At 50.0% G+C, this 9,802-nt stretch overlaps 1 protein-coding gene across 1 annotated transcript; it reads left to right on the top strand.

The window, feature by feature from the left end:
• Positions 1-994: 994 nt before the first annotated feature.
• Positions 995-8,841, top strand: LOC113408946 (solute carrier family 12 member 3-like; the record flags this gene model as incomplete). Its single annotated transcript, XM_026662432.1, has 7 exons — positions 995-1,096; positions 1,776-1,931; positions 2,304-2,403; positions 2,879-2,990; positions 5,820-5,960; positions 6,569-6,675; positions 8,759-8,841. Coding segments are annotated over 7 exons (801 nt in total), but the record flags the coding sequence as incomplete, so codon positions are not given.
• Between the last annotated feature and the right edge of the window lie 961 nt (positions 8,842-9,802).

Genomic DNA, 9,802 nt, shown 5'->3' with positions numbered 1-9,802 from the left:
TGTGCATTGTAATATTAGGAGGAGAGTCCTTTCATAACACATACACAAGGAAAGAGAGAGCTGGATGTAGAATCCATATCCAATGGCTCTTCCATATCATGTTGATAGACATCTAGAAATCTCTACAAAAGCTGGATAGGGTGTCCAGATGTCCTGATATTTAACCCTTTGTCCTGCATCCCAATCAATGTATGATCGGGACACCATTTGTCCCGATATTCAGGTAAGGAGGCGAGCGGGAGGGAGGCACTGACTCCATGGTGCTCCAGGGTTGGAGCACCCATGGGGAAAAATTGCAGCCAAGCTCCCCCCTCCTCGCCTCCTTCTCCCTCCCCGCCCCCCAGTGCTTCCCACCGCCTAACAGCTGTTTGGAGGCACTTAGCGCTTTCTAGGAGGGAAGAGGGAGGAGCGGGGATGCGGTGCACTCAGGGGAGGAGGTGGAGAAGAGGCAGGGTAGGGTCGGGCCTTGGGGGAAGGAGGTGGAATGGGGGCGGAGCAAGGGCAGATGGGCTTGGGCGGGAAGAGGCAGGGAGTGGGCGAGCACCCACCCGGCAGAGGGGAAGTCGGTGCGGTAGGGGTGAGTGGCGGGTGGGCGGGCAGGGGGGTGAAGAGGCGAGCGACGGGTGGGTGGGCAGGGGGGGTGAGTAGGCGAGCGGTGGGTGGGGGACTGAGGAGGGATGCAGCAAGCCAGCAGGGGGCCGGGGGATGAGGAAGGGCACAGTGGGGGGGGGGGCAAGCGGGGGGGGGGCGGGACCTGGGGCAGAGTGGGGGCAGAGCCTGGGAGGAACGGGGGTGGACTGTGGGCAGGGCTGACGGCACCCCAATGTGTCCCGATATTTTAGTGTTGTGATCTGGTCACCCTATAGCTGGAACAATCAGCCAGGGCTTTCGGTTTCTTCTTGATTTTCACCTCTCTCCCATTCTCAGAGGCTTAAGGTGGCCAGGGTGTAGCAAATGCACTAATGAGCCATCCCTCTCTTTCCTATCCCTGTAGCTGAATTGAACACTATTGCCCCAATCATCTCCAACTTCTTCCTGTGCTCGTACGCACTCATCAATTTCAGCTGTTTCCACGCCTCCATCACCAACTCGCCGGGTGAGTGATCGCTACGCTGGTGCTCGGTAGCTACATCCGTCTCGTTGGCTGGGCGGTAGTGTCCGGGGTCTCTGAGCTTTACAAGGCTGGGGTCACTCTCTGCAGCAGGGTAAGGTGTGGGACCTAGCCCAATGGTTTCATAGTAAGAAGCTCTTTGAGCTGAACAAGGCGATATGCTTGGAGGATCCATAGTGATTAGGAGATGGGGAGTATCTTCAATTCCAAAAACAGAGCATCTCTGGGTGGGGGTGGTTGGGTACAGGTGTCTGCTCCTACTCAGAGGGATGTCAGGTTCTTTCTCCACCCCTGCCTTTGTCTCCCAGGGTTACAAAGAAAGCATGAGCCACTGATGAGCCTAGGACTTGGGAGATGTGGGGTCGCTTCCCTACTCTGCCACATACTTCCCGTGTGACCTTGGGCCAGTCACTTAGCCTCGATGTGCGTCATCTGTACAGTGGGGATAACTGCCTTGCCTCCCAGGGGTGTGGTGAGGATAAACACATTAAAGATTGTGAGGTGCTCGGTGTGGTGGTGATGGAGGCCAGACAAATAGCTAAGATCGATAGGGTGCCCCTGTTCTACTCTCTCTCCTCAGAGGCTGAAGGACCCCTCCCCCAAGTGTGAGGGAAGAATTTGGCCACGTGAGTGATGAATGTATTTTTGTGTCATGTCCATGCAGGATGGAGACCATCCTTTAGATATTACAGCAAGTGGGCTGCGCTCTTCGGTGCCGTCATCTCTGTCGTGATCATGTTTCTATTGACCTGGTGGGCAGCCCTGATAGCCATTGGCATCATTGTCTTCTTACTGGGATACGTGCTCTACAAAAAGCCTGGTGAGTAACGGGGGCTCCTTGTTCTTAAGCAGACAGCGGCGCTGGTGAAAATGCCAGGCTGAGAGATCGGAAGTTATTGGTCTCAGAGCAGGGCAGCATCAGGGCAAGATTCCCCCACGCTCTCTCCTGCCAACGTGCCCTGCCAGGTCTGCCCGCAAGGCAATCAGCTGGGAGAGAGGTTTCTATGACGCGGCCAAGCCCGCAGTAGTAACTGAACCCAAACCCTCCAACTAAACAAACCAACAACCAGGCTCTCTGGAGCAACCCTACAATAACACAGCAGCACGTGCCCGTGCCCAGTGCGTTGCCGGCATCACTCCTATTTCTGTTTTTAAATGGTCTAATACGTGCCGAATGATTGTTCCTCTCCAGAAGTGAACTGGGGCTCGTCTGTGCAGGCAGGTTCGTACAACTTGGCCCTGAACTATTCCGTGGGACTCAACGAAGTCAACGAGCACATTAAGAACTACAGGCAAGTAATAGTGCTGTGTGGAGGATGATGGCAAGGGAACATTACCCTCATCCCCAAACATGGAAGGGGCCCATGTATTTGAATAAGTCCCCCATGTTCCCCTCAAAGGCATAACCAACCAACTGAACCCCAAATGAGCTTGAGTAACTTTGTTTAAATTTCTGCTCCTCTCTGCACCTCTGGGTTGCAGCCAGGGCCGGAAGGAGGGTAGAGAAGGAGAGTTTTCATGGTCTTTTCCACCCAGCTAGACCCAGGAAGTCCTTGTGAGGAAGCCTGAGATCTCCAGCCCAGTTGTGTACTTCCTGGAGGATCTGATAGTTTGGTAGTGAAGGACCCAAGCATCCAAAAAATACTGCTTAGATTGGGTGGGTGCCATTAGCAGTACAGGGGCGTAGTGATCAAATTCTTACCAGAAGATCTCAACAGTGACTTCTTTACTGTAAGTTACCAGCCATCTTTTCTTCTTCCTCTCTAGACCCCAGTGCCTGGTCTTAACAGGCCCTCCCAACTTCCGCCCAGCCCTGGTGGATTTTGTGGGCACTTTCACCAAAAACCTCAGCTTGATGATTTGTGGGAATGTGCTGATAGTAAGTATTCTCGGTTCAGCTGCTCTCTATCACCGCCGTAAGAGTGCAAGGTGGGGTAGGATGCAGGTATCTACACCAACCCTAATCTGGGCATCTGTTCACTGCCAGTACAAAAGGAGCAAGCTGTGTGATATACTCCCTGGCAGGGCCCTGAAAAATAATATCCAGGGTTGTTAAATGCATGGGGCTGACTCTTCCAGTCCTTATGTACCCCATGCAAACTGCGGGTCTTTGTTTCCCTCTGGTGGCGGGGTCACCTAAGAGGGTCATGAGGCTGATTTTGTCTCCAGCTAAGGAGCTTAGATCATGTGGTGGAGACTTACATTTTCAGCTCTCAAGGTCCTGGGTTCAAACCTCATTAATGACCAAGGAGTTGGTTCAATTTGAGTTTTGCCAGAGTGAGGATTTCAGGATTTGGTGCCCTGACTTTTGAGGAGTTAGCACATAGCAGAACTTTGCAGGTTAGTAGTCTACCACTGCTGAGTGAACCAGCACCTACGCTGCCATACCCCTCTGTCACAATGCAGCTTGCAAAGCCCTCAACGTAGTGCATGAGAGCTGGAGATAAAGCATTCTTGGCTGAGGGGTTTACTTCTGGCACGAGCTTCCTAAGAAAATTAGAGTAATCCAGAGTCGGGGCACCCTGAGGCCAAGATAAAGACCCAGAGCATACCAGCCTGATGATAAAAAACCAAAAATATTCTCCAGGCAGAGCCTCCTTTAACTAGGGAGAGAAACTTCATGAAGACCACTAGGAATCTCATCATGGAAGTCACTTAGATACTGTGGTCTTCTTCTTTCATCTGGCTTAAAACCAGCACTGCCGGATGTCCAAGTCTAGGTTAGTGATCCAATGGATTGGTTCAGGTGATGCGGAGTAGATGGCAGAGATCTCACCAGGATATGATGGCTTGGGATGTTGATTGAGGAGGTGTTCCGTAGTTTGAAGTCCATTTCTGCAGTCACAGATAGGATTGTTTCAGTCCCCAAAAGCAGGTGCATCTGTCATGTGTTGTGGGATGCAGCTAAAAGTCGACCATATTTTCTATGGGAATGAAAAACCATGGGGTTCTTTGGTTGGGTCCTTGATGAGGTGTTTGACTGGGATGTTGGCGTCCTTCCACCTTGCTCATTGTGGTGATGGATCATATAGAAGACTTGGAGGTAGATAAACAAGCCAGATTCTTTCTCATGTACCTGTGATTTAAAAATATATTTCTAGGCACTCTTAAATGACAAAAAAAAAGTAAAGCCATTTCTGTTGGAAAGATCACAGGCTAATTAAGCAATATTGGTGACAAGCTACAACGTTGTCATGGGCTAATGGCCTCCTGATGCAGATGAATTGCCAACGTGAAGATCAGGCATTGCTTTTAAAAGGGGACATTGATCAGAGGACAACAGTCTGTCCCAGTGACTTCATTTCTTCCAGATCAAATGGCTGATGTAGATGTATTCATTTTTGCCTGAGGTGTAGCAGACTGACAGTTGCTCACACAGAGCCTGATCAATGGGAGCATAATCAGTACAAGCTAATCTTGCAGTAAAGGCACCAAGATGAGGCTCTATGGTCAATTTCTGGCTGAGTGTGACTTTGGGCAAACCACTGAGGCTGGGATTTTCAAAGCTGGATGGGTACATGAATATGGATCTGTGCACATAAAAGTCCTTCCTTAAAAGCCACCAATGAAACCTGCATTCCAGGCCATATCATGAAGGCCTTTCACAGATTTTACCATGTCCTGTGCCACATAAAACTTCATTGGTATCAGTGAGATTTTGACAGAGGCAGGACTGAATTCTGGTATCATTTAAAGTTCACAGAAGTTTTCCCAGAGATTTCAGTGGGAGACAGAATCAGGACCTGAGTCAGGACTTCAGGATTTGGCCCTATAAGATTGTCATCGGCTTACAATTATTTTTAACCTTATTTTACACACAGACGCCCTGTGGAGCCAATATTAATGTAAAGTGTGTGTGGCGTAGAGAACATGTATTCCAAACCACTCTGCAGTGTGATGAGGATTAATTGAACTTTTGCATAATGGTGGCATGGAAAAAGTACAGAGAAGGGCAACAAAAATGACTAAGGGGATGGAACAACTTCCATGTGAGGAGAGATTAAAAAGACTGTTCAGCTTGGAAAAGAGACGACTAAAGGGGGATATGGTAGAGGTCTATAAAATCATGATTGGTGTGGAGAAAGTAAACAAGAACCACTTAACACAAGAACCAGAGATCACCCAGTGAAATCAATAAGCAGCAGGTTTAAAACAAACACTAGGAAGTATTTCTTCACACAACGCACAGTCACCCTGTGGAACTCAATGCCAGGAGATGTTGTGCAGGCCAAAAGTATAACTGGGTTCAAAAAAGAACTAGATAAGATCATGGAGGATAGGTCCATCAATAGCTATTAGCCAAGATGGGCAGGGATGCAAGCCCATGCTCTGGGTGTCCCTAGACTTGTGACTGCCAGAAGCTGGGACTGGATGGCAGGGTATGGATCACTCGATAAATTGCCTTATTATTTTCATTTCCTCTAAAGCATCTGGCACCAGCCACTGTCGGAAGACAGGATACTGGGCAAGATGGATCATTGGTCTGATGTAGTATGGCCGTTCTTATGTCATCCCACGTTTCCAGGGTCTAAGTTTGGATCTCATCTATGATTCAGGAGACTGCAGGAAATAGAGCTGCTTGGTGCAAAGTAAAGCGTATTATTTTATGGGGATAAACTTAAAACCACCAGCTTAAAATGGTCTGCATGTTGCAAACACGCTGAGCCTTAATGCTACTGTTGTGTCCTTTCCTCCCACGCAATAACAGGGACCATGCAAACAGAAGATGTCAGAATGCAGGCTCACCTCCAACGGCCATACAAAGTGGCTGACCAAGAGAAAGATCAAAGCTTTCTATACGGACGTGGTAGCTGATGACTTGAGAAGTGGAGTCAAAACACTTATGCAGGTAAAGCCCTAAACTGGATATTGAATCATGACGGAACTGCAGTCCCCTGCTGTAAGTCTTGCATCAAGGAATTCTTGAATGTTTCTTACAAGGGGCCTTCAACCTTTCCACTGAGAAGAGGTCAGTATTGTTGGGGCCAGCATGATTTGCTAAGGGATGGATTATGACTTGAAGTACATGCCTGTCCAAGGGCGTAAGGGGGAGTAAAAACTCTCCTGGTGCCTCTTCATGGGCTAGCCAGCACCCTTCACTCCATCTCTGGAGCAGGTGGGCGGGGAATGAGTGGACCCTTGGCGCCAACCCCCCTACTCACTGGCCAATGTTATAATTTGCTATTGACCTATTCCACTGGCATATTATCCCCATCCCCCATGGAGCAAGGAGGAGGAGTTGAGATTCAGAGGGGTGTCCCTGGGACTGCTCCTGGCATGATGCAGTTTACACACTACTCCTTGCTCAGAACTGAGCCTAGAGGGCACCATCTAGCAGCTCATGGGTTATAGGACTCTGTGCATGTGATGATACCTTCAGATGAAATAAATGCATGTGTGTATGGCGGGGATGTATATATAGTCCTATTAACACTGGAAAAATATCTATTAACCAAGGCATCCGGTCTTGGGAAGATGAAACCCAACATCCTGGTGATCGGGTACAAGAAGAACTGGCAGACAGCTCACCCTAGGACTGTGGAGGAGTACACTGGAATCCTGCAGTAAGTTGGGAGGCTGGTTGATGGTAGCGTTGCCTGCTTAGTTTGCTCCCAGTTAAACAGTAGAGAGTTCTGGGTGAACTGGGGGACACTCAGGAAGGAATATGGTGGTGTATAACTATCCATCTTCATGAATACACTGCAAAGTTTGAACCGGCAGCTTCCATTGGCTCCCAGTTTCATAGAATCATAGAATATCAGGGTTGGAAGAGACCTCAGGAGGTCATCTAGTCCAACCCCCTGTTCAAAGCAGGACCAATCCCCAACTAAATCATCCCAGCCAGGGCTTTGTCAAGCCAGACCTTAAAACCTCTGAGGATGGAGATTCCACCATCTCCCTAGGTAACCCATTCCAGTGCTTCACCACCCTCCTAGTGAAATAAGGAGTGAAATTCCAGAGTTTAGCCTCTGGAAACTTAGCAAGGCTGTTGCAGCCACTGGTCAGCAAGATGTGTATTGGTGGGTGTTCACGGCTACTACCAGTCTCTCACTGCAGAGGGGAAGGAGGGGCTTGAGGCTAAAGCAAGGGACTTGGGAGTCAGGAGGTCGGGATGGAGGTCTGGTTTATATTCCTGGCTTCCTGTGTGACCTCTGGGAAGTCATTCAGTCTCTCTGTGCCCCAGCTTCTCCTTCTGTAAAGGGGGATAAGAACCTGACCTGACCCTGAGTTGTGACTTTCTTTAGAAGGGCAAAGCATTATTACCATGATTGTTCTTATTAGCATGTGTTAAATTACGTGGATTCCAACCATCACAGTTTAGCTGCACCTCAGACGTCTCAATTGCTCTGCCTATTATTGCATCCGTACACTGACTCCATCTCTCCAGCTGCCTTGACCGCATCTGATAGACAAAGGCAATCCCAGTGATGCATTTGCTTTGGCTTTGCTCCAGTTAAGGGCTGACAAGTGTTTGCATCAGTAGCATGTCCAGGCACGTGGGGAAAGAGCATCTGACACGCTCTGTGCTCTGACCAATCCTGCCCACCCGCTCATGGGTGGAAAGGACTCTGGATGCAGCAGAAAGATGATAATTCCGTTGCATCAAGGGTGCCATGGAGCAGTGGTTTCTGGAAGCTCATTATGCTCTGTGAAGATCCACAGGTCACACTTTCCCCCTACTTCCAGTGTGGAAGGGAAACACAGCCACTGTGGTACTGGGGACTGTGCCTTTAAGGGCTGAGCGTTCCAGACAGAGTTTGGGTGAGGCAGTGGGAAGCTCTTATTAGGCACAGCCAGTCAGGGCCGTCCTTACCCATATGCAAAGTACGCAGCTGTGAGGGCACCAGAAAATTTGGGGCACCAAATTTCCTGGTGCCCTGCGCAGCTACGTGCTGCTCCAGCCCCTGCTCCGGCTCTTGCCCAGGGCCCCCGCCCCTGCTCCACCCCAGCCCCACCCCCACTTCCCTGAGGAGTGCAGCAGGGCCGGGCCTGCACTCACCGACCCCAGCTGCGCTGCCGGTGAGTGGTTCCCCCTGCTCCCCAAGCCCTCCCCTGCAGAGACCTGGGGCCAGTCCCCCCTCCCCTGCAGAGGCCTGGGGCCCCACACCCCTTCAACCCTGCTGGGGGGCTGCGTAGGGCCCCAGAATAGCTAGGTACAGCCCTGCAGCCAGTTGGAACTGGACACAAAATAAAGCAGAGCTCTTGCATTCACCTTAAGCACTGAGTGATCACTGACCACCACCTCCACCACAGCCCTGAGACTGAAGCGAGTAGCTCTTGGGCTGCTCTGTACTGGAGTAGGAAGGCTTCATTTCTCCGGGCTCTCTCTGAGACTCCTCAAGGTGTAGCCTGGCTACCTAGGATTTGTGTCAGGGGCAGGATTTGCTCCGTAGTAACCTCAGTTACAACGATCACACCAATGCCTTTTGTCTTGAAGTTTTGGTTAACTTTTACAGGCATTCCTCACTGGAAAGGCTCAGAGGTCAGGTTCTTTTGGTGTCTTGTCTCCAACAGCGACCAATGTCAGGTGCCGCATAAGATGGCCAGCGTACTGAACTAAAGGGACAGCCCCTCTGAGCTGTTCCTATGGTCCCATCGAATGCAAAGAATGTCAATGCTGAGTACGCGTTCTCTCTCTCATTCCAGTGATGCGTTTGACTTCAAGTATGGAATATGCTTAATGCGAATGAAGGAAGGGCTGAATGTTTCCAGAATGATGCAGGCTCACAGTAAGTGTCTATTGCAGCCACACCTGCAGGAACTGCAGATCCCTGTTAGACTGTTAGATCCCTAGCCTTAAGTAGCAGTGAGTGCACACTGGCATATCAGTTGAATGGATGAACACAATAAGTCAAACCCACTTGCCCTTTGCAGATCAGTAACGTGCCTCTATTGTTAATAATTAAACAAGGTGTCAAATATTTCCCCCTGCAAGAGAAAGGACTTTGACACAGAACTTTGTCTGTACGTGGCCAGAATCCTTCTGATTCCCCACATTCTTCCAGTTACTGCAACTGAACGTGCTATTCTTCACTTCCAGTCCTAAATCATTTCATGGCATTGCTCTGCACTGTTCCACCCGAGAGGCTGCTACCCAGCATCTCACGGGGGAAATGAAGTGCATAACACATTTCTGGGTCATTGTAAAGTGCCCCCTAGCCAGCGGCTCATTGGGCTGACATGGTGAAGGCATGTCAGTTTCATAGCCAATGGTGCACAAGGGAGTGGTACTGCCAGCATCACGTCTGACTGCCTTTGATGGCCCTGTCCCAATGGATCAGGTGCCCATTTTGCCGCTGGGTGAACTGGAGGTGGCCTTTCAGTGTGAGATCAGGTAAGACAAACCCACAGCCTGCAGGACTCTAGACAAGCCCTTGAACAACGCAGTCACCCCACCTCACCACAGATTTCTGGGTGAGATTGCAAAATTCAGAGCTTGCTTTATGGGGCTCCAGCATCTGAGACCAGCCTGGCTGCCTGGTTCTCCTTTAATTCATCACTACACCCACAAAGAGTGATGAAAGGCTATAGAATGAATTGCCAGTGTCATTACAGCAAATTACTCACAGGGTGACCATTCCCTCCTGTGCAGGGGGCTCGCACAGAGTCTGTGCCAGGGCCTCCCAGAGAATTCAGGGGGCCTGGGGCAAAGCAATTTTGGGGGCCCCTTCCATAAAAAAAAGTTGCAAT

Source organism: Terrapene carolina, unplaced genomic scaffold (assembly GCF_002925995.2).
Source record: "Terrapene carolina triunguis isolate 2854851 unplaced genomic scaffold, T_m_triunguis-2.0 Scaffold27430, whole genome shotgun sequence".
Lineage (NCBI taxonomy): Eukaryota > Metazoa > Chordata > Testudines > Emydidae > Terrapene > Terrapene triunguis.
Note: the sequence above shows the minus strand (reverse complement) of the source record. Positions and strands in the feature narration are given on the sequence as shown.